We start from the raw sequence: 25790 nt of genomic DNA on the forward strand, positions 1-25790 counted from the left end.
GCTCACATTCAACGGGCAGAGGATCAATATATTTCCCGACTTCACTACAAGCGTCGCCAAGGCCCGTGCTGCGTTTACGGAGGTGAGGAAACTGCTGCACGGCTGCCAAGGAGTCCGGTTTGGCATCCTGTTCCCGGCGCGTCTCCGGATTACGCACGGCGGAGTGCAGAAGGATTTCACTGACGCAGCGGAAGCCTTGTCTTACGTCAAGGAGAAAATTGCCCGATGAGTCTGACGTTGCTGTGAAACAGGATTACACTGAACGCTTCTGGATTTTTTTTTGTTGCCTTTTTTTCTCTTTTTCCTCCTCGGCAGCCTGCCTCAGCGGACACCAAATTATTGACTATTAATATTATTTCCTGAACTAAGTGGAGGTATGTTCTTTGCCTAATCTTCAGTGTCTGCTACTGTTACTGTTCAATATTTGGAGACACAGGCTGTATGCGTCAGTGATGATTTCTTAATCAAAGGCAAAACTTGGATTGCTGGATAATATATTTTGGTTAGCTATTTACATACTACTTTTTTTTTCTTTTCTCTATTGCCACTGCTATGCTGTCAGTGTCTTAGGAAAAATAGTGGTGGGTTCCACTGGTGTTTTCATTGTATTGATGAAACACCCAGCATTTTACAAATTTGTTTCTGATAAGACAATGTGTGGTTATTTCAGTTTATTTTGGTATATAGCAGGGTTTTTGATATGTGTGATTTCATACGTGCTATTTGAATTATCCTAGTTTAAGGAAGGTCCAGTGGGAGCTTTTGAGTGCTTAGCTCTCTAAAGTTCCCCAACACAAACACTTTGATGTGTGGATTTGTTTTGGTAGGGTATTTTGCTCACCTCGTTCTAGGTGTTATGGGTGGGGAGGGGGGGTTTAACCAGACTTTTTCATTTGTGGGATTGCCAGATATCTATTGTTTTTTTTTACTTGCTTTTAAGTTGTGGTCTTTAAAATGTCAGCTCCTAATTTCAACCTCTAGTCAACCAACATGAGTAGCATTTCCACTCCCAGCGGGCTCGATGGCTGTGTGGTCAACTTTGTAAGTTGGAATGTTAAATCGCTAAATCATCCGGTAAAGCGTAAAAGGATATTTACACATCTAAAACAGCTCAAAATAAATATTGCATTTCTCCAGGAGACTCACTTGCGCACATCTGATCATTTTCGACTGAAGGGAGCCTGGGCGGGGCAGATATACCATTCCAATTTTCAGTCTAAGGCCAGGGGGGCTGCAATATTGATTGACTCAAACACCCCTTTCACAATGACGAGTGTAGAGGCTGACTCTGCTGGGCGATATATTGTTGTAGTGGGACTGCTTTATGCGTTTCCTGTTATTCTAGTAAACATTTACGCGCCAAACTGGGACAATCCCATGTTTTTTTCTAATTTATTCTCCAGACTGCCAAACATGACAACGCATCATCTCATTCTCGGGGGTGACATGAACTGTACACTTTCCCCTACCTTAGACCGTAGCTCACGCAATATTTCGTCCATGTCCAAGTCCGCTCGTTCTATCCAGCTATTTCTCGACTCATACGGTGTTTCCGATGTGTGGCGATTCCGTAATCCTACTGCCAGGGAATATTCTTTCTATTCCCCTGTTCATAAGACCTACTCGCGTATTGACAATTTTTTTTTCTTGATAATAGGCTTCTCCCCCTTGTTTCAAAGTGCAACTACGGTGCGATTGTTATTTCAGATCATGGTCCTTTGACTCTGTCAGTACGTATTCCCAACACTCAGTCTATTTACCGCCCTTGGAGATTAAATTCATTGCTCTTATCAGAGGAAGCTTTTAACAATTTCATTGCATCTGAGATTACGTCGTTTATTGATATCAATCGAACTCCGGGAATGTCTTTTTTAACTATTTGGGAATCACTGAAGGCATATTTACGTGGACAGGTTATTTCATATTGGGCAAATAAGAAAAAAGTGAACAATACTCGCCTGAAAGAGCTGGCAGATGAGATTTTGGATCTGGATAGGTTATTTAGTCAATCTTCATCACCTGACATTATGAAGAGGCGCTTATTACTCCAAGCTGAGTTTGATCTCTTATCAACACAACAGGCAGAATACCTCATCTCTAAATCCCGACATGGCTGCTATGAACATGGAGAAAAGGCAGGACGGATACTCGCTCACCAGCTGCGCCAAAGAACAGCCTACCAGACCATCCCTGAAATTAATGATCAGTATGGTGCTAAAACCACGGACAGTCTGAAAATAAATTCTTGCTTTCAAAATTTTTATCAGTTGTTATATACGCCAGATTCCTCTGCAAGCCCCTCTGAACTTGATGACTTTTTTAACCCTTTACGTATTCCGTACGTACAGCGTAACGTACAGCGTTATAGAGGCGTTAACCAAGATAACCTTGTAAAAATTAAAACCAATGTACATTTGGTACCAATTACAGACCGAAAAATTAGATGCGGACTACTAAATATACGATCATTAAGCTCTAAGTCTCTGTTAGTAAATGATATAATTACAGAGAGCAGGAGTGATGTTTTCTGCTTAACAGAAACATGGTTACAGGAGGAAGAGTATGTTAGTTTGAATGAATCAACTCCGCCCGGCTACTTTAATCATCACATTCCTAGAAGCACGGGCCGAGGCGGAGGAGTCGCAGCAATTTATAACTCCGGTCTCCAAACAAAAATTGAACCTAAGTGCAACTATAATACATTTGAAAGCCTCATGCTTGGTCTGAAATTTCCGAGCTGGAAATCAGAGAAGCCAGTTGTGTTAGTGGTAGTGTACCGGCCCCCTGCTGGTGCGTATCTAGAGTTTTTGTCTGAATTTTCAGATTTCCTTTCTGGATTATTGATCAGCACAGATAAATTCATCATAGTGGGTGATTTTAACATTCATATGGATGTTGAAAGCGATAATCTTAAATTAGCCTTCGATTCTCTTCTAGAATCAATGGGTATCTCACAAAAAGTGGATAAACCGACGCACTGTTTTAATCATACTCTCGATCTCGTTCTCACCTACGGTGTTGACACTGATGGTCTGTTGGTGTCACCTGTAAACTCCCTTTTATCCGACCATTATTTAATAACGTTTGAATTTAATTTTGTTGATGTTGAAGTGCAAAATAGGAGGTATTATTTTAGCAGATGTTTGTCTGATGAAGTTATTGTTAAATTTAGGGAGGTCATTGCTTATCTTACGACAGTGCGAAATAGTGATGTAATCGAGGCCAGTGACCTGGGTTCTACCTCTGCAGATGTTGATTTCCTTGCTAGTAACACTGCTGATTTGTTGCATTCAGCTTTAGATGAAGTTGCTCCTTTGAAAAGGAGGGTTTCTAGCCACAGGAGCTTAACTCCCTGGTATAATTCAGATATCCGCATGTTGAAACAAAACGTGCGCAAAATGGAAAGGAAGTGGTACTCTTGTAGGTCTGTAGACTCTTATCGTGAATGGAAAGATATTCTAATAGTATATAAAAAAGCCATTCGCAAAGCCAGAACAGCTTATTATTCAACGTTGATAGAGGATAACAAAAGTAACCCACGTTTTCTGTTCAGCACTGTAGCCAGGCTGACAAAGAGTCACAACTCTGTTGAGCCGTGCATTCCTGCAGCTCTCAGTAGTGAGGACTTTATGAGCTTCTTCAACAGTAAAATCGCGAGAATTAGAAAAGAAATCAACCAGCCGGTTGTAGGTGTTTCTTCAGCTTTAGCGACTTCCCTAGGCTCTGACTTGCCTCTAGACTGTTTTGATCCTATAGACCTCCCTGAGCTGACCTCACTCGTCAATAGAGCTAAGTCAACCACATGTATGTTAGACCCCATCCCGACTCGACTATTCAAACATATTTTTTCTCTTATTGGTACGACAATACTGGACCAAATTAACCTATCCCTAAGTTTAGGATATGTACCACAGGTTTTCAAAGTCGCAGTAATTAAACCTTTACTTAAAAAACCTTCTCTTGACCCAGACACCTTAGCTAATTATAGACCAATTTCCAACCTTCCATTTGTGTCTAAAATTCTGGAAAAGGCAGTTTCAAGCCAGTTATGTGACTATTTGTATAGAAATGATCTGTTTGAAGTCTTTCAGTCAGGGTTCAGAATGCATCATAGCACAGAGACAGCACTGGTTCGAGTCACGAATGACCTCCTTATGGCCTCAGATAAGGGATTAGTGTCCATACTGGTTCTACTGGACCTCAGTGCTGCTTTTGACACTATAGATCATGGCATATTACTGCACAGGTTAGAGCATGTCGTTGGGATTAAAGGGACAGCTCTATGTTGGTTTAAATCATATCTATCTGACAGGTTCCAGTTTGTTCATGTACATGAGGTTTCTTCAGAACAGTCAAGGGTCTGTTATGGTGTTCCGCAGGGTTCAGTGCTAGGGCCAATCTTGTTCAGTTTATACATGCAGCCATTGGGAAGTATAATCCAGAATCACGGCATACACTTTCATTGTTATGCTGATGATACGCAGCTCTACTTGTCTATGAAGCCGGATGAAACAGAACCGTTAGTTAAACTTCAGGCATGTCTTAGGGACATCAAGGACTGGATGTCCAGAAATTTCCTGCTTCTAAATTCAGATAAAACAGAGGTTATCATTCTTGGTCCAGAGCATCTTAGGAAGGGATTAGATGGTGTTGCGATGGCTTCCAGTGCAACTGTGAGAAACCTTGGCGTTATTTTCGATCAGGATTTGTCGTTTAAACCATATGTCAATCAGGTTTGTAAAATAGCCTTTTTCCATCTCCGTAATATTGCAAAGATTAGGAAAATCCTCTCGCAGAGTGATGCAGAAAAACTAGTTCATGCGTTTGTATCTTCTAGACTAGATTACTGTAATGTGTTGTTAGCAGGATGTCCAAGTAATTTGCTGAATAGGCTCCAGCTGATCCAAAATGCAGCAGCACGAGTACTGACAGGAATTAGCAGGAGAGACCACGTCTCTCCAGTGTTAGCGTTGCTCCATTGGTTACCCGTAAAATTCAGAATCCAATTTAAAATTTTATTACTTGCGTATAAAGCCCAAAACGGCTTAGCTCCGCATTATTTGCAAGACCTGATAGTGCCTTATGTTCCTGTCAGAGCTCTCCGTTCTCAGAGTGCAGGTTTACTCGTAGTTCCTAGAGTATCTAAATGTAGATTTGGAGGGCGGGCGTTCTGCTATCAGGCACCACTACTATGGAACCAACTTCCAACCTGGGTTAAGGAGGCTGACACCACCTCCACCTTTAAAACTAAACTTAAAACATTTCTGTTTAGTAAAGCCTATAGTTAGTCTTTAGTAAACCTCTAGCTGGTGTTGGTAAATCTCTAGGTAGTGTAAACTTTAGTGTGTCAGAGTCGCTCCTGTAGTTTCTTGTGCTGGCCCCCCCTTCTCCTCCCTTTTCTCTCTTTTGTCCATGTTGCAGCATCCTTTGCCGGACACCGGAACCTGCAGGTGGTCGTGGGTGGCTTGTAGCTTGCATTACGGAGCACAAGTCTTTCCCTGACCCTGCACCCCAAACTGGGACTTGCTGATTGGGCCGGAGCTTCGGGAGCTGCATGCTGGCCTGCGGTCCCCACCCCTGGTCATCCCGTTGCTGGCCCCCCCTTCTCCTCCCTTTTTCTCTCTTTTGTCCTGCAGGTGGTCGTGGGTGGCTTGTAGCTTGCATTACGGAGCACAAGTCTTTCCCTGACCCTGCACCCCAACCTGGGACTTGCTGATTGGGCCGAAGCTTCGGGAGCTGCGTGCTGGCCTGCGGTCCCCACCCCTGGTCATCTCGTTGCTGGCCCCCCCTTCTCCTCCCTTTTCTCTCTTTTGTCCTGCAGGTGGTCGTGGGTGGCTTGTAGCTTGCATTACGGAGCACAAGTCTTTCCCCGACCCTGCACCCCAACCTGGGACTTGCTGATTGGGCCGGAGCTTCGGGAGCTGCGTGCCGGCCTGCGGTCCCCACCCCTGGTCATCCCGTTGCTGCTTCCACCTGCCTGCTGTGCTGTTGCCGTCCCTGACCCACCAGTCTGGCCCTCGGCAGGAGGGTCCCCCCTTATGAGCCTGGTCCTGCTCAAGGTTTCTTCCCTCCTAAAGGGGAGTTTTTCCTTGCCACTGTTTGGCTTAAGGTTTTTCTCCCACTAGGGGAGTTTTTACCTGCCATTGTTTATGTAATAACTGCTCGGGGGTCATGTTCTGGGTATGGGTCTCTGTAAAGCGTCTAGAGACAACTCTGTTGTATTAGACGCTATATAAATAAAATTGAATTGAATTGAATTGAATTCCATCTATAGATCAGGAGATGGCTGATGGCCTGGAGGGAGACCTCTCGGCCGCGGAGATAGCGTCTGCAATTAGCTCTATGCAAACTGGCAAATCTCCGGGCCCAGATGGTTTTCCGACAGACTTCTATAAGAAATTCTCCACCCAGCTTTCGCCCTTGTTACTGTTAGTTTTCAGAGAATCATTAGCGTCGGAGTCCCTCCCTCCAACGATGCGTCAGGCTGTTATCTCATTGTTACTGAAAAAGGACAAAAACCCTCTAGAATGCAGCTCATTCCGTCCAATTTCCCTTATTAATACAGATGCTAAAATTCTTGCTAAGGTGCTGGCGCGCCGCTTGGAAGTGGTTCTTCCCTCCATTATATCACCTGACCAAACTGGTTTTATTAAGAACCGCTATTCTTTTTTTAATGTTAGGCGTCTTCTAAATGTCCTTTATGGCCCCTCTCCACCCGGAACTCCAGAGATAGTGCTTTCACTTGACGCTGAGAAAGCTTTTGACCGGATCGGGTGGGGTTATCTTTTCACTACGCTGAGGAAATTTGGGTTTGGGCCTAAGTTTGTATCATGGATAAAAATGTTGTATACATCCCCCATGGCTGCTGTACGCACTAACAATAACCTGTCCTCCTACTTTGAGCTCCAACGAGGCACAAGACAAGGCTGCCCTCTGTTGCCCCTCCTGTTTGCAGTTGCAATGGAACCGCTTGCTCTTGCTCTGAGACAGAATACTGATATCAAGGGTATTCAGCGTGCTGGACTGGAACACAAAGTTTCGCTTTATGCGGACGATATGTTACTGTACATTTCGCAACCACTTTCCAGCCTCCCCAAATTAATGGTTCTACTTAAAGAATTCGGCCAAATATCTGGTTACAAAGTAAATTTTCAGAAGAGCGAGTTAATGCCAATTGGTACTAGTCAGATAGCTTTGGATTCATTCCCATTCCGAATTAGCCTTAAGAAATTCAAATATCTTGGAATTTGGATCACCCACAATCATAAAGATTTATACACTGCAAATTATCAGCCTCTTCTGTCTAACCTTAGTGGTGATATTGAGCGTTGGGATCCCTTGCCTCTCTCCTTAGGTGGTAGAATTAATACCGTGAAGATGACTGTATTGCCCAAATTTTTATATGTCTTCCAGTGCCTTCCTATTTTTTTGACAAAATCTTTCTTCTCCAAACTGAACAATTATATTTCGACTTTTATCTGGCATAAAAAACCACCTCGAATTAAGAGAAGTGTGTTGCAGAGAGCTCGTACAATGGGGGGCATGGCTCTCCCAAACTTTATGTGTTATTACTGGGCTGCTAACATTAGAGCCATGTTGTACTGGGTGAACAGTGACATCACGGCCCCTGCGTGGACGGTCCTGGAGGGAGCCTCAGTTAGAACTACCTCTCTGTCAGCCTTGTTGTGTGCCAAATTGCCATTCGCGCAGCCTCTCTCTCACTTCACCTCTAACCCAGTTATTATACACTCAATTAAGATTTGGAATCAATTTAGAAGGTCCTTCTCCCTTAAAGACATACCGCAAGCTGCACCGATCGCAAAAAATCATATGTTTACCCCATCAGTGATTGATGATTCTTTTGATGTTTGGTGTAGAAGAGGTTTGATCTCACTGTCTGATCTCTACACAAATGGCACTTTTTCCTCTTTTGAGCAGTTGGTGCAGAAGTACAATATCCCCAGATCACATTTCTATAGGTATCTGCAGCTTCGGAACTTTGTAACCTCAAACTCAGGTTGCTTCCCAATGTCCCCTCCCGATTCTCTGTTAGATACAGTTTTTACTTGGAAATCAACCACAAAGCGGGCTATCAGTCTGATTTATGATCACCTCAACACCCACAATCAGACAGCTTTAAACTTCCTTAGAGGTAAGTGGGAGACTGACTTTGATGAGGCAATCCCAGAAGGAACCTGGCAGAAAATAATTAAGAATATTTTTTCGTCCTCCATATGTCTAAGATATGCTGTAATCCAGTTCAAAATTGTTCACCGTTTACACTGGTCTAAGGTCAAGCTCTCAAGGATCAATGCTGACATAGATCCCACATGTGATAGATGCAGCCGGGCCCCTGCTACTCTTCTGCACATGTTTTGGACTTGTCCTAAACTTTTTTCATTTTGGCAGAACATTTTTGAGACTTTTTCTACAATATGTGGGAAGACAATCCTGCCGTCACCATATATTGCTCTGTTTGGCGTGGCTCCTGTGGACTCTCCTTTACTTATGCAGCGGGAAACCAACATGATGGCCTTTTGTTCCCTCCTGGCTAGGAGACTGATTTTGTTTAAATGGAAAGACTCTGCCCCACCATCATCTAATCACTGGATAAGGGAAGTCATGGCTCATCTCAAACTGGAAAAGATCAGGTACACTGTTCGGGGATCCACTGAGACATTTTATAGGATCTGGCAGCCTTTCCTGAACTTTGTGGAGGGTATGGATGCTGATAATATAATGTAAGAGTCTTCATTCATTTTCATTTGTGTTGGCCCTGTGTCTGATGGTTATCTGGCAATATGTTATTTAATTTCCTTTTTTTTTTTGTTTTGTCTGGTTTTTGGGGGTTATTTTTCTTGTTTTTGTTTCTCTTTTCTGTTTGACTGTACAGTCCTGTTTTAATGATAAAAAACTAATAAAAAGACTTTGATCAAAAAAATTAAGCAAATTAAGCAAATTAAGCCCACAAATTAAGTCTAAGACCAACGTCTTAGGCTACCTGGTAGCCTAAGACGTTGGTTGTGCAGAACTGCCGCAGTAAGTCCTTACTAAAGAGTGGAGCTCCGACGAGCGCCACTCTTTAGTAGGGATTTCATATGGATCCAAACCGTTAAAAATCATTATTTTCTCCATATACCGGTCCCTGGCTTCCTTATTTATGGTATCCTGGTAAATTCCAGTTCCACTCACTCAGAGAAAATGAGGCTAGAAGTAGTAAAACTAGAGACATGGCCTACAGGCTGAATTTCTGTTTTATGTACAAAAAACAAGACATTCAAGGCCTGTTTAAAATATACATTAAATGCCATAATAGGTCCCCTTTAAGAAAAATGAATGAGTTGACATTTGTCCCAGAATTCATCCTGACATGTTTGTTTGTTTGGAGACTTGGATCATTTGGCTGCACAACATGAGTTTGTATGGATGGATCCACTGGTGGAGCTGCAGAGTTGAAGAGCTGAATCACTACATCTTTATTGAAGCAGCAGCATGATGTCATTAATATTGATGAAGCTCTTTTTCACTGGTTCTGTTGGACTGTTTTAACCTGCATGCTGGTGGATTCATCTCACATCTTTTATTCTTTATTCAGATTGGTGGATTGCAGTTTGTCAGAGATCAGCTGTTCTTCTCTGGTCTCAGCTCTGAAGTCCAACCCCTCCCATCTGAAACATCTGGATGTGAACAAAAACTACGACCTGCAGGATTCAGGAGTGAAACATCTGTGTGGATTTCTGGAGAGTCCAGACTGCAGACTGGAGACTCTGAGGTCAGACACCATGTTTTAGTTGTGTGTTCAGATGAATATGATGTGAAAGTTGTGTTGACACTAAACTGCAGATATCAGGCTGGTCTTCTACTGATCCACACTGACCATCTTACTGCTCTGAGTTCTTCTTCACTGCTTTAGTCCACTAACAGTTTGTTTTTTCTGAAAGTTCCTCTTATGATTTATTACATAAAACTTAACATTTGAATGTTTCAGACAGGGACAAATGAAGAACCAGAGATGTGTCTGAACCTGGAATAAAACATCTTCAGAAACATTAGTTAACTTAACAGCTAATACGTTCAAAAATGTCATCCAGACGCTGTTAATAAACTTAGAGAGTCTGACTGACAATAGTGGACAGACTGAATGTGTAGTCGTCCAATATATGAGCTATAGAGCTCATTTACTAAATGTCTTGCTGTGGCTGAAATCAGTCAAACCAACGTTGGCGTCCTTTGACTGCCATTACATTTAATTTCAACAAGTACAAGTTTACCAAATATAAAACTCTCAACATGGAAAAACATATTTTTCTGTGTTTTTAATATTATTCCCTAATATGTCTGTTCAGATCATTTCATCCAGGTGACATCAAGACATAAGGTGCAACAAATTAAGTCTTTTTACTATTTTCCGTGTGTAAAACTAAATATAAATACATGTGTGTTGAAGTAAAAAAACTGAAATGAAGCTGTTGTCTAGACGATGAGTGTCCTTCATCAGCAACAAAATATCCAACAAGAACATCAGAAACATTGTTTTGAAACTATGTCGTCACTCAATCAACTTTTTCAGAGAAAATGTTTGAAAAAACTCCTAAACAGACAAATATGTACTGATTGATGAAGAAATGTCTCCTTAAAAACATGAAAATTATGGATATTGATCATTTATTTATGGGAAAAACCATTTTAACAAGTTCAAACTTTTACCTAAAAACCCAGCTCCAATAAACTTTTACCTTAATTTACAGTATATCTACATAGAAAGACTGATATTTGAATTCAAAGTCTATCAAAATTGTTTTTGCCATTAGAAACTACATTAAACCCTGGATCATCAATTAGTTTCCATATTATGACGAATATTTGGATCCAGTTTCCCTGTAAGGGTTCAGATTTGTACGTTTTTGTACCATCATGCATCTGTTCTTGATTAATCAAATGTATTAATCATACAAAAGTTTTCTGCACAAGTTCCAGATACCAACACTGGAGAAGAGATGTCTTTCATGAATGCTGAATAAACACATACGGTCCCACCTGTCCTGAAACTCTTTCTCTGCTCACAAAGTCCTTCTAGGAATTAAAACTTTATCGTCCAAAACATAATTTACAAACAAACGTGTTATTGTATGGATGGATCCACTGGTGGAGCTTCAGAGCTGAAGTCCCTACATCTTTATTAAAGCAGTAGCATGATGTCATTAATATTGATGAAGCTATTTTTCATTGGTTCTGTTGGACTGTTTTAACCTGCATCCTGGTGGCTTCAGCTCACATCTTTTATTCTTTGTTCAGTTTGCAGAACTGTAATTTGTCAGAGATCAGCTGTTCTTCTCTGGTCTCATCTCTGAAGTCCAACCCCTCCCATCTGAAACATCTGGACCTGAGTTATAACTACCTGCAGAATTTAGGAGTGATACATCTGTGTGGATTTCTGGAGAGTCCAGACTGCAGACTGGAGACTCTGAGGTCAGACACCATGTTTTAGTTGTGTGTTCAGATGAATATGATGTGAAAGTTGTGTTGACACTAAACTGCAGACATCAGGCTGATCTTCTACTGATCCACACGGACCATCTTACTGCTCTCAGTTCTTCTTCACTGCTTTAGTCCACTAACAGTTTGTTTCTTCTTAAAGTTCCTCTTCTGATTTATTACATAAAACTAAACATTTGAATGTGTCAGACAGGAACAAATGAAGAACCAGAGATGTGTCTGAACCTGGAATAAAACGTCTTCAGAAACATTAGTTAACTTAACAGCTAATACGTTCAAAAATGTTATCCAGACGCTGTTAATAAACTTAGAGAGTCTGACAGACAATAGTGGACAGACTGAATGTGTAGTCGTCCAATATATGAGCTATAGAGCTCATTTACTAAATAACTTCTTGCTTTGGCTGAAATAAGTCAAACCAACGTTGGCTTCCTTTGAATATCATTAAATTTCATTTAAAAAAATACAAGTTTACCAAATATGAAACTCTAAACATGGAAAAACATATTTTTCTATGTTTTTAATATTATTCCTCAATATGTCTGTTAAGATCATTTCATCCAGGTGACATCAAGACATAAGGTGCAACAAATAATGTATTTTTATGGTTTTCAGTGTGTAAAACTAAATATAAATACATGTGTGTTGAAGTAAGAAAACTGATTTGAAGCTGCTGTCTAGACGATGAGTGTCCTTCATCAGCAACAAAACATCCAACAAGAACATCAGAAACATTGTGTTGAAATTGTGTCGTCACTCAATCAACTTTTTCAGAGAAAATTTTTGAAAAAACTCCTAAACAGACAAATATGTACAACCCAATTTCAAAAAAGTTGGGACAAATTGTGAATAAAAATTGAATTCAATTATGTGGAAGTTTAAAATTTCAATATTGTATTCAGAATACAACATAGATGACATATCAAATGTTCAAACTGAGGAAATGTATAATTTTAAGGTTAAAATATGTTGTTTTTCAATTTCATGGCATCAACACATCTCAAAAAAGTTGGGACAGGTAGCAATAAGAGGCCGGGAAAGTTAAATGTACATATAGGGAACAGCTGGAGGACCAATTTGCAACTCATTAGGTCAATTGGCAACATGATTGGGTATAAAAAAAAGTCTCTCAGAGTGGCAGTGTCTCTCAGAAGTAAAGATGGGCAGAGAATCACCAATTCCCCAAATGCTACGGCAATAAATAGTGGGGCAATATCAGAAAGGAGTTTCTCAAAGAAAAATTGCAAAGAGTTTGAAGTTACCATCATCTACAGTGCATAATATCATCCAAAGATTCAGAGAATCTGGAACAATCTCTGTGCGTAAGGGTCAAGGCCGCAAAACAATATCGGATGCCCGTGATCTTCGGGCCCTTAGACGGCACTGCATCACATACAGGTATGCTACTGTAGTGGAAATCACAAAATGGGCCCAGGAATACTTCCAGAAAGCATTGTCGGTGAACACAATCCACCGTGCCAATCGCCGTTGCTGACTAAAGCTCTATAGGTAAAAAAAAAAGCCATTTCTAAACAACATCCAGAAGCGCAGGCGTTTTCTCTGGGCCAAGGCTAATTTAAAATGGACTGTGGCAAAGTGGAAAACTGTTCTGTGGTCAGACGAATCAAGATTTGAAGTTCTTTTTGGAAAACTGGGACGCCATGTCATCCGGACTAAAGAGGACAAGAACAACCCAAGTTGTTATCAGCGCTCAGTTCAGAAGCATGGATCTCTGAGGGTATGGGGTTGCATGAGTGCGTGTGGCATGGGCAGCCTACACATCTGGAAAGACCAGTGTTGTGCATGAACGCGTTCATTGAACACGTTCATTTCTGTGAGAACGTTGTACTGAACGCAACGTATTTACAAATAAAGAACTTGAACGTGAACTTGTTCATTCTGCAGATCATGAACTGGAATTTGAACTGTTCAGATTATGTGAGTTGCAGCTTCACTGTTTAGGTCCAATTATTACGGAATAATCCTTCTCATTTCACCAGCGGGCGGCACATTTAAAAGGCTCGACGAGCCCGGTGCCATCTTTACGAATGTAGGCTGATTCATGGTTCCGCGTTACACCAACGCGGAACCTACGGCGTAGGGTACGCGGCGTGCGGACCGTATGGTTCGCATCGCCGCGTACCTTACGCCATAGTCTTCGCCGTCGATTTAACGCGGAACCATAAATCAGCCTTGACGGGTGAAGAGAGACGTTGCAGACGCAGCGTCAGCGAGCCGTCAGATGATGATCCGCTTATCATTATCTGCGGGAATTTTATACATCGTCTCCCAAAGAGTCTGACGGTAGGAAACTTCACATTTGAAACGTCATGTGGAGTTAAAGCATCCGCCCAGTGGGAGAAAATATCTGCGTTTCATTCTTACTTCTCACCTAAAATATTGAAATGAACTGAATTTGAACTAGTTCAAAATGAAAATGGTGAACTATGAACTTGAACTGTTCATTTTTTTAAACTATGTGAACTGAACTTTGAACTAGTTCATGAGAAGTATGAACTTGCACAACACTGGGAAGGACACCATCAATGCTGAAAGGTATATCCAAGTTCTAGAACAACATATGCTCCCATCCAGACGTCGTCCCTTTCAGGGAAGACCTTGCATTTTCCAACAGGACAATGCCAGACCCCATACTGCATCAATTACAACATCATGGCTGCGTAGAAGAAGGATCCGGGTACTGAAATGGCCAGCCTGCAGTCCAGATCTTTCACCCATAGAAAACATTTGGCGCATTATAAAGAGGAAGATGCAACAAAGGCGACCTAAGACAGTTGAGCAACTAGAAGCCTGTATTAGACAAGAATGGGGCAACATTCCTGTTTCTAAACTTGAGCAACTTGTTTCCTCAGTCCCCAGGCGTTTGCAGACTGTTATAAAAAGAAGAGGGGATGCCACACAGTGGTAAACATGGACTTGTCCCAACGTTTTTGAGATGTGTTGATGCCATGAAATTGAAAAACAACATTTTTTTCCCTTAAAATTAAACATTTCCTCAGTTTGAACATTTGATATGTCATCTATGTTGTATTCTGAATAAAATATTGAAATTTGAAACTTCCACATAATTGCATTCTATTTTTATTCACAGTTTGTACAGTGTCCCAACTTTTTTGGAATTCGGTTTGTACTGATTGATGAAGAAATGTCCCCTTAAAAACATGGAAATGCTGAATATTGTTTATTCATTCATCATTTATGGAAGAAAACATTTTAACAAGTTCAAATTTTTACATCAAAACTCAGCTCCAATAAACTTTTACATTCATTTAAATCTACATAGAAAGACAGATATTTGAATTCAACTTCCATCAAAACTGTTTCTGCCATTAAAAAATACATGAAACCTTGGAGCATCAATTAGTTTCCATATTTTGACGAGTATTTGGTTTTAGTTTCCCACTAAGAGTTCAGATTTGTACGTTTTTGTACCATCATGCATCTGTTCTTGATTAATAATATTTTTTAATCAGACAAAAGTTTTCTGCACAAGTTCCAGATACCATCACTGGAGAAGAGATGTCTTTCATGAATGCTGAATAAACACGGTCCCACTTGTCCTGAAACTCTTTCTCTGCTCACAAAGTCCTAGGAATGCAAACTTTATCGTCAAAAACATAATTTACAAACAGACATGTTATTGTGACAGAAAATACGTGACATGAATGAACTTTACATGGTCTAGACCAGGGGTCGTCAATCTGCGGCTCTAGAGATGCATGCGGCTCTTTAGCGCCGCCCTAGTGGCTCCGTGGAGCTTTTTCAAAAATGTTTGACCTTTTTTTCCTTTTTTTTTTTTTTTTTCTTTTTTCTCTTTTTTCTCTTTTTCTTTTTTTTCTTTTTTTCTTCTTTTTTTCCCTTTTTTTTCTTACTTTTTCCTTTCCTCTCGAAATCTTGACTTTTCTCTCGAAATCTTGACTTTTCTCTCGAAATCTTGACTTTTTTCTCGACATTTCAACTTTTTTCTCGACATTTCGACTTTTTTCTCGAGATTGTACTCCAACATTAATCTCCACATTTTGACTTTTTTCTCAAAATTTTGACTTTTTTTCTCGACATTTAAACTTTTTTCTCGACATTTCGACTTTTTTCTTGACATTTCGACTTTTTTCTCGAAGTGCATAATAAAAAAAAATCTTACCCCAGTTATAACTAATATAGATACATGCAGCATGTGTTGCTTTCATTCTAAAGACTGATTTATGGTTCCACGTTACACCAACGCAGAGCCATGTAGAGCCACGTACGGTGCGCGGCGCTGCGTACCCTACGCCGTAGGCTCTGCGTCGATTTAACACGGAACCATAATTCAGGTTTAAGGCTTATATATATATATATATATATATATATATATATATATATATATATATATATATATATATATATATAATAGAGTTTTAATTTTTTGCGGCTCCAGACATATTTGTTTTTTGTGTTTTTGGTCCAATACGGCTCTTTCAAGATTTTGGGTTGCCGACCCCTGGTCTAGACTGTCGTCCTCATCACTGACTTTATTGAAATCATCACAAACTCAGAATTTTCTGAATATCAAGTAAATAATACTGAAGAGAAATATACGCAGACGATTGATCACATGTGTGACATCAATATGAACATCAGCCTTCATAAAGTCCATCCCCTTTCTAATTCTCATCTATATGGAACATGTAAAATGATGCTGAATTGTAATTTATCTGTAAAATTATGATGAAGAAAATGAGGAAACGAAAAAGAAAAAATTAATAAGTTGACATTTGTCCCAGAATTCATCCTGACATGTTTATTTGTTTGGAACCTTGAATCATTTGGTTGCACAACATGCATTTGTATGGATGTATCCACTGGTGGAGCTGCAGAGTTGAAGAGCTGAAGTCACTACGTCTTTATTGAAGCAGCAGCATGATGTCATTAATATTGATGAAGCTCTTTTTCACTGGTTCTGTTGGACTGTTTTAACCTGCATCCTGGTGGCTTCAGCTCACATCTTTTATTCTTTATTCAGATTGGAGAACTGCAGTTTGTCAGAGATCAGCTGTTCCTCTCTGGTCTCATTTCTGAAGTCCAACCCTTCCCATCTGAAACATCTGGAACTGAGCAGGAACAAGAACATGCAGGATTCAGGAGTGAAACATCTGTGTGGATTTCTGGAGAGTCCAGGCTGCAGACTGGAGACTCTGAGGTCAGACACCATGTTTTAGTTGTGTTCAGATGAATATGATGGGAAAGTTGTGTTGACACTAAACTGCAGACATCAGGCTGATCTGTTTCTTCTTAAAGTTCCTCTTCTGATTTATTACATAAAATGAAAGTTACGAATGTAACTACGGTTCTATGAATCCCGAATGACCGCCAGACGCGGTACTTCAATTACTGAATATTCCCCTTCGCGCATGCGCAGTTTGAGTATGTATATCAACAATGTCACCTGTGACCCCTGGATGACCCGGAGAAGTCGATATCTTCCGCCGTCATCAGAGGATCAGCTTCTACAGAATCTTCTCGCGAAAAACACGAAAATTCTGAGTGACAGAGCACTCTGGCGGTCATTCGTGATTGATAGAACCGTAGTTACATTTGTAACTTTCGTTCTATTTCATCCCGTCTGACCACCAGAGGCGGTGCTTCAAGCACTGAATGACCTATACCAGCAAAGTCACGAGGAATTCCAATTACAGACCTCAGTTAGTGGAATCAGCTGATGCAGGTAACAGGACCACACCCAGTGGGTGGGGACATTCACCCTGTAGAACCTGGAGAAAGTATCCGGCAACGCCCATGAGGCAGCGGCACAAATATCATCCAGGGAAACTCCTCTCAGGGGCGCCCAGGACGTGGAGACGCTCCTGGTGGAGTGGCACCTCACACCAGGCTGCAGGGTATGGTTACTACCCCATACGCATGGCGGATGACATCTACAACCCAGTGGGACAGACGCTGTGCAGAGAGTGCACAACCCTTGTTAGGGCCCCCATAGCACAGGAAGAGCTGCTCCGACCACCGAATGCATGCGGTAGCTGCAATGTAGGCCTTCAGGGCCCTTAATGGGCACAACAGTTCCAGCTCGGCCCTCCTCTCTCCTGGCGGAAGGTCAAACCTTACAAGCCGTATAGGCTGGTTGAGGTGAGAGCGTGACAGAACCTTAGGGAGAAACGCCGGGTTCGGCCACAGAGTAACCCCTGAGCCTTCAGAGTTCCACCTCAGACACAAGTCACTAACAGACAGGGCGTTCAGCTCACTGACACGCTTTGCAGAGCAAATGACCAGGAGGAATGCGGTCTTGCATGACACTCACTTCAGCTGCGCCTGTACCAAAGGTTCAAAAGGACATAGCTGCCATATACACCCTCAGTGTAGAAGGAGACCGGCCCTTGTCGAGGAGGGACTGCAGAAACTCAAGGACAGTAGGCACGGAACAATGTACACTTCGACCCCTACACCAGTCGGAAAACAACTTCCACCTGTTGGCGTACTGCAGCCGAGTGGATGGTGCTCTGGCATTCAAGATGGTACGTCTGACAGGGTCCACGCAACTGCTCAATAGCAGCCACACACACAGTTGGAGGCGTTGGGGGTGGGATGCCAGATCCAACCCCCTAGCTGGGACAGGAGATCTCTCCTGCCGGGGCGGCGCCACAATCCACCGCGGCAGAGTCTGTGCAGCAGAGGAAACCAAGTCCTTCCCGTCCAGAAGGGGGCCACCAGCAGAATTCTGTGACCCTCCCGAAGGACTCCCTGAAGTATTGGACGAATCAGAGGAAATGGGGAAGGCATATAGGAGACCCCCTGGCCACGGATGAGCCAGTGCATCCTGGCCTAGAGGGCTGGTGATCTCTCCCAAGGAGAACCACAAAGGGCAGTGGGTGGACACCTCCGAGGCGAAGAGGTCCACCCCTGCTCTACCGAAGAGGCTCCAGATGGTGTGCACCACCTCCGGGTGGATGTTGTCTGACCGTATGAGGACGTGCCTGCCTCTCAGGTAGGGCAGGAAGTGCTGTAGAGCCAGGTGCACTGCACGCAGCTCCAGCACATTGATGTGTTCGGCACCATCGGCCACAGACCATTGGCCTTGAGCTGCAGAGGGGCCTCACAGGACACACAGTAGTGCAGCACATCCATGTTGGTGGCACCATACCAATGCACCTAACCAGGCGCCAAGAGCGTGGACACCACTGGTAGCCAGACAATTAAGCCTAACACTGGGGGGAGGGGGCGCGTACGCCACCTGTACCAGCCATGGCAATGTTGTGACAACACTCCAGACCACCCGGGCGCGAACGCTGCGGTCAGCTGGAGCAGAAACAGCAAATGCTGGGGGGAGGGGGCGCGTATGCTGCCTACACCAGCAGAGGCGTTATCGCAAAAATAGCAAGAATATATATCTTACCTGGATGGTGGGGGCCGGCGTTGGAACTGAAGCTTGTACCCATGGGTTAAGGTGGCAACAACCCATGGGTCCGAAGCATGAGCAGCCCAGTACTCGAGCTGCTAATGGGAAGAATATCCGACCGCCAGCCCCGGGCCCTTAGTTCCTGGCCCCCCGGCTCCTGGAGGGGGGGCGCGGACCGGATCTGGGGCTCGAGGTCGCCTGGAGGGCAGTCGGGCAGAGTCCCAGAAGTCACAGGCTGGCCTCTGCACAGAAGGTCGCTCACGGCAACCACTGGAGCGAGCTGGTGGTGGAAAATGGGCTCGGGAGGCAGCCGCCGAGCCTCTAGGACTGTCGGGGGGAGGCATACGCCCAAGGCCTGCAAGCTGCTGCCTGGTCTGCCCAGCCTTGATGGTCTGCTCCAGCGCTTCCTGCGCCGCTGGGCCAAACATCTCTCCCGGCTACACTGGGAGGTCACGGAGAGTCCTCCGAGACGCCTCTGTCAGGGTTGATTGTGAAAGCCAGACTTGGCGACGAGTCTGGACCAGGATGGACATCATCCGTCCGACTTCCCTGGACAGAAGGCCGAAAGCTTCCAGAGAAGCATCACACAACGTAACTGTGTCTGCAGCAATATTACCCTCCTGCAGAGAAGCTGAGAGGGCGAGCATGAGATGTGACAGGGAGTTCCCTATGCGACCAGCACGTGCACCAGCATCATAGGCCCGTGTGAGAAGGTCATCCGTGATCCGACACTGGGGTCAGGGGCACCTTGCATCCCGTCTCAGAGCCTCATCAGGGGCCACAATGAGAGAAGCGATGGTGGGCTCAACAGGCGGCATACGATCCAGGCCAACTGTCGCTGCATTGTGCATAGCTGCCAGGGTTCGACCGTCAGCAGAAAGCCAGGAGCAAGCCTTAGTGTCTCTCCAATAGGCCTGTAACTCCTTCAGGTAGTCCTCCGAGTGGGGAACAGCAAAGGCTGTGGAGGCCGGCCTGCGCCTTAAGAAGGCACTTGCAGGAGCTGGCTCCGCCTGCTGTGGGATGTCCAGCCGCAGGCGATCTAGGGCCAAGCGCACGACAGCATGCATGGAGCCATCCTCTGTCTCCGCCAGCGAGGTGGCCGAAGCTGCTAGGGAGACCGCTCGTTGAACGCTTCCAAAGAAAACCTGCGCGCGAGAAGATGAAAAGGAACTGATCCTCTGACGACGCCGGAAGATATCGACTTCTCCGGGTCATCCAGGGGTCACAGGTGACATTGTTGGTATACATACTCGAACTACATACGCGAAGGGGAATATTTAGTGCTTGAAGCACCGCCTCTTGACGAGTATTTGGTTCTAGTTTCCATGTAAGGGTTCAGATTTGTACGTTTTCATATCATCATGCATCTGTTCTTGATTAATCAAATGTATAAATCAGACAAAACTTTTCTGCACAAGTTCCAGATAGACAGAAACACGTGACATTAATGGACTTTACATGGTCTACATGTTGTCCTCATCACTGACTTTATTGAAATCAGCACAAACTCAGAATTTTCTGAACATCAAGTCAATAATACTGAAGAGAAATATACGCAGACGAATGATCACATGTCTGACATCAATATGAACATCAGCCTTCATAAAGTCATTACATTTTTAATTCTCATCTGTATGGAGCATGTAAAATGATGATGATGCTGAATTGTAATTTATCTGTAAAATGAAGATCAAGAAAATGAGGAAACAAACACACACAGAAATGATGAATAAGTATTGATGAAATGAATGATTGATCAGAGTGACACCTGACTGATCAGATGGAGCAGCAGGATGAAGAAGTCCTGCTTGTTATTCTGGTCCAGACCAGGTTAGCTGCACACAAGAAATCTCCATGGTAACTTATCCAGCCCTGCTTCTGTGCAAACTAAGATTTTAACATTTGTACTGACTGAGATATTCAAACACAACATGTTACAATAACAAGTTGTTTATCTGCTTGTTTAAAACTTTAAACTAGTTTTACTACATGAAATATTAGACATCAGTTCTTCATGTTTTTGTGTCTCTCTCATTAAAACAAATGCTTCATTTTCTCTTAAGAAAAATGAATTAGTTGACATTTGTCCCAGAATTCATCCTGACATGTTTGTTTGTTTGTTTGTTTGGAAACTTGAATAATTTGGTTGCACAACATGAGTTTGTATGGATGGATCCACTGGTGGAGCTGCAGAGTTGAAGTGTTGAAGTCACTACATCTTTATTGAAGCAGCAGCATGATGTCATTAATATTGATGAAGCTCTTTTTCACTGGTTCTGTTGGACTGTTTAAAACTGCATCCTGGTGGCTTCAGCTCACATCCTTTATTCTTTATTCAGATTGGTGGACTGCAGTTTGTCAAAGGACAGCTGTTCCTCTCTGGTCTCAGCTCTGAAGTCCAACCCCTCCCATCTGAAACTTCTGGACCTGAGCAGGAACAAGAACCTGCAGGATTCAGGAGTGAAACATCTGTGTGGATTTCTGGAGAGTCCAGACTGCAGACTGGAGACTCTGAGGTCAGACACCATGTTTTAGTTGTGTGTTCAGATAAATATGATGTGAAAGTTGTGTTGACACTAAACTGCAGACATCAGGCTGATCTTATACTGATCCACACTGACCATCTTACTGCTCTGAGTTCTTCTTCACTGCTTTAGTCCACTAACAGTTTGTTTCTTCTTAAAGTTCCTCTTCTGATTTATTACATAAAACTAAACATTTGAATGTTTCAGACAGGGACAAATGAAGAACCAGAGAAGTGTCTGAACCTGGAATAAAACATCTTCAGAAACATGAATTAACTTAACAGCTAATACGATCAAAAATGTCATCCAGACGCTGTTAATAAACTTAGAGAGTCTGACAGACAATAGTGGACAGACTGAATGTGTAGTCATCCAGCTTTAGAGCTCATTTGCTAAATAACTTACTGCGGCTAAAATCAGTCAAACCAACGTTGGCTTCCTTTGACTACCATTAAATTTCATTTGTTGAAAGGAAATTTAATGGTTTACCAAATATGACACTAAACATGGAAAAACATATTTTTCTATGTTTTTAATATTATTCTTCAATATGTCTGTTAATATTATTTCATCCAGGTGACATCAAGACATCAGGTGCAACAAATGTCTTTTTATGATTTTCAGTGTGTAAAACTAAATATAAATACATATGTGTTGAAGTAAGAAAACTGATTTAAAGCTGCTGTCTAGACAATGAGAGTCCTTTATCGGCAACAAAACATCCAACAAGAACATCAGACACATTGCGTTGAAACTATGTCGTCACTCAATCAACTTTTTCAGAGAAAATTTTTGAAAAAACTCCTAAACAGACAAATATGTACTGATTGATGAAGAAATGTCTTCTTAAAAACATGGAAATGATGGATATTGTTCATTTATTCATCATTCATGAGAAAAAACATTTTAACAAATTCAAATTCAAATTTTAGCATCAAAACTCAGCTTCAATAAACTTTTACCTTCATTTAAAGGTATAGTCTGTAATGTTGGAGAGCTAGCAAGATTTGAAAGTCGCACCTCCTCCAAGCCCCGCCCCCTCCTCCCCCTCCCGTCAGCGCTCCGTCCAAAGCCACGCCCCCACAAACTTTGGGGAACGCGCATTTGCAGGAGTCGAGTTTTCCAGGACATTTTGGACAGCACATTTTCAACAAAACTACCCCATGTCTCATTCACCTGTAAGCGAAGCCGGTTTTAGGGGGGGCAGGGGTGGGCTGTGCCCACCCAAACGTGTGTCCTGCCCACCCAATCAAAGTTATGGGGATCCTTTATTTTTTATAATTAAATTTTTTTATAAATATAAAAAAATATCACAGAATATCTGTACCGTTTCTGATTGGGTGGGCACTGCGCATCATTTTTAGACACAACAATGAACGCATACCGCAAAAGTTGTGTCTCGGCGGAGGGACCCGACGTCCCAGCAGAATGAACACAACAGAGAATTGTTCAGAACAGCACACACACTGAAGGCTGATTCATGGTTCCGCGTTACACCAACGCAGAATGGTGCGCGTCGCCGTGTACCTTACGGTGTAGCCGTGGCAACAGAGCCTGCACGGCACCGCAGCGCACCGCCACCCACACCGGCGCTCTCCGCCCTCGCCGGGATGGAGACGCCTCCATCCCCACGGACCCCCACACTGGGCAGGTGGTATTTTTGGCTGCGTTTTCTCATTTTCTGCACCATTCTTCAGCAAACGTGACTCGAGTGTGTGAAGTTTTCCGGCAAGATTTAAAATGAAGGCATCTGATTGGTTCTTTCCCCCCTGCCAAGCCTCTGGTCCTCTGACCAATCCGTTTCATTTGGTGCGCAAAAAACAGATTGGTCAGAGTTTTTACAGGATTAAAGCTGTCAGAGAGGTCAGATTTTTTTCTTTCCTTTTTCTGAACACATTATTCACTGGCTACTCTCAGGATGGAAGGACCATTTCACCCAGTATAACAATAAATGTTTTTGAATACGATTACAGACTATACCTTGAATATTTACATAGAAAGACAGATATTTGAATTCAAAGTCTATCAAAACTGTTTCTGCCATTAAAAACAACATTAAACCCTAGATCATCAATTAGTTTCCATATGTTGACCAGTATTTGGTTCTAGTTTCCCTGTAAGGGTTCAGATTTGTACGTTTTTGTACCATCATGCATCTGTTGTTGATGAATCAAATGTATTAATCAGACACAGGTTTTCTGCACAAGTTCCAGATACCAACACTGGAGAAGAGATGTCTTTCATGAATGCTGAATAAACACAGACGGTCTCCCACCTGTCCTGAAACTCTTATCTGTTCACAAAGTTCTTCTAGGAATGAAAACTTTATCGTCCAAAACATCATTTACAAACAGACGTTTTATTGTGACAGAAACACGTGACATGATTGGACTTTACATGGTCTAGACTGTCGTCCTCATCACTGACTTTATTGAAATCAGCACAAACTCGGAATCTTTTGATCATCAAGTCAATAATACTGAGGAGAAATATATGCAGACTATAGATCACATGTGTGACATCAATATGAACATCAGCCTTCATAAAGTCCATCACCTTTCTAATTCTCATCTATATGGAGCATGTAAAATAATGAAGATGATACTGAATTGTAATCTATCTTTTATTCTTTATTCAGATTGGAGTTCTGCAGTTTGTCAGGGGTCAGCTGTTCTTCTCTGGTCTCAGCTCTGAACTCCAACCCCTCCCATCTGAAACTTCTGGACCTGAGTTACAACAACCTGCAGGATTCAGATGTGAAGCAGCTGTCTGATTTGGTGAAGAGTCCAGACTACAAGCTGCAGACTATCAGGATAGTGGAGTTTGGACTCGGCCCTGCTGCATCCAGCAGCTGTTTTCCTCAGTGAAGCTGTGAGAGGAGAATGATGACAGGCTGCAGGATTTGACAGAAAGACAGAGACAGCAGTCAGCCAATCAGATGTTCCAGATGTTTGTTGTAGACCAGTGTTCGTGTTCACGTGTCCAGAAATAAAGGTGTATTCCAGCTGACGTCTTCCAGGATGTACAGACACACAGCTGCTCCACTGCAGCTCTGAACACCTCTGAAGTCCTGCTGCTCTTTATCCTGGATGTGCTGCATCACTGACTCACAGCTGATGGAGGGAGTCTCTGCAAACACTCGTTTATTTCCTCTCTTCATTCTTCTTCCCTCTACAGGTGAAGAATATTTGAGTGTAAACAGTGTTTGTGATGAGAGGATGAGTCGTGTCCTGATGGTCCACGGAGGTTGAAGCAGCACCAGTTTGTGTGGACAGACTCTGACTGGACCGTGATGATGATGAAGATGAAGATGTACATAGTTTCAGCTCAGTTTGTTTTTGACTTCCAGCGTTTTACAAACTTCTCATATATTCATGTATTTCATTGGCTGCCAGTGGGGGTGTACCAAACTCCAAAATAGACATATACCAAAAAGCAGGCAAATAATGTAATAAAGTATCACTTCTGTATTTCAATAAATGAAATCAACAATAGCAACATTATAATGACATGCAGTGTTTTATTTCTTGTACATAAATTTTGCGTGAACTTTTTTTGACAAGTTTCTTCTCCATAGAGAGCAGGGCCAATGCATTAAGACGATGCTGTGCCGTTATGATCCTGAGGAAGGTCTTGATTCTCTCAGATAAGCAGAGCCACAGTCTCTGAGAAGGTTTCCTGAAGATTATTCCCCATGAAGAGCTGCTACAGAGCCACAGCGCTCATCCCTGCTGTAGGTGAGGGCCAGTTCAGTTTTCAACTTGCTCTTGTTCAGCAGAGGATAAATCTCCATGTGTTCAGTGCTGCTTCAGGGTTGTTGTACTGCTGGAATCTGTCTTGGTGAAGGAGAACCGTGTCCCAAACCTAAAACATGAATGCATCAATGTAATAGAATACAGAGATGGGTATAAGTCAGCTTCACAGTATGTTAGAGCCATTGATTTAACTGTATGTTGAGTAATACGCCGTTTTTAATATCAGTCCGCAAGGTGCTTGCTTAATATTAATAATGACTGCAGCTTTCTCATTGGTTACGTATAAATCACGTGATGATGTGTATTTTGTTTTGTGAAGCTATGGAACCAAGGGAGCACACTGGTTTGACTGTGCTTGCATGAAAATATTATTTTGTTGTATTATTGCACAGTTTTTGTTTTTTGTAATTTAAAGAAAGGTTTTTCAGTAAACTTTTGAAATAAGAACACGAACTGTTACGTCTCATTGAAATACGCGTCAGCTACATGCTTGGGAAATATAGCTTAGTGTGCTTTACCAGAAATTAGACGGAGCCACACTTACACAGTAAATATGAGGTAATATATAAAAACGAATTATTTCATGTATTGTGTTCATTTAATTTA

The 25790-nt window shown here is 42.5% G+C and overlaps 1 protein-coding gene across 1 annotated transcript in view; it reads left to right on the forward strand.

The window, feature by feature from the left end:
* The window catches only part of LOC133419796 (uncharacterized), a 57783-nt gene extending 32717 nt beyond the window's left edge, over positions 1-25066 (forward strand). The window contains exons 14-18 of the mRNA XM_061709216.1: positions 9596-9772; positions 11296-11469; positions 16520-16696; positions 21244-21420; positions 24068-25066. Of these exons, the coding sequence (XP_061565200.1) occupies positions 9596-9772; positions 11296-11469; positions 16520-16696; positions 21244-21420; positions 24068-24296 (934 nt within the window). The 3' untranslated portion in view covers positions 24297-25066. The remainder of the gene's footprint in view (positions 1-9595; positions 9773-11295; positions 11470-16519; positions 16697-21243; positions 21421-24067) is intronic.
* The last annotated feature ends 724 nt before the right edge of the window (positions 25067-25790 follow it).

This window comes from Cololabis saira, chromosome 19 (genome assembly GCF_033807715.1).
Source record: "Cololabis saira isolate AMF1-May2022 chromosome 19, fColSai1.1, whole genome shotgun sequence".
Taxonomy (NCBI): domain Eukaryota; kingdom Metazoa; phylum Chordata; class Actinopteri; order Beloniformes; family Belonidae; genus Cololabis; species Cololabis saira.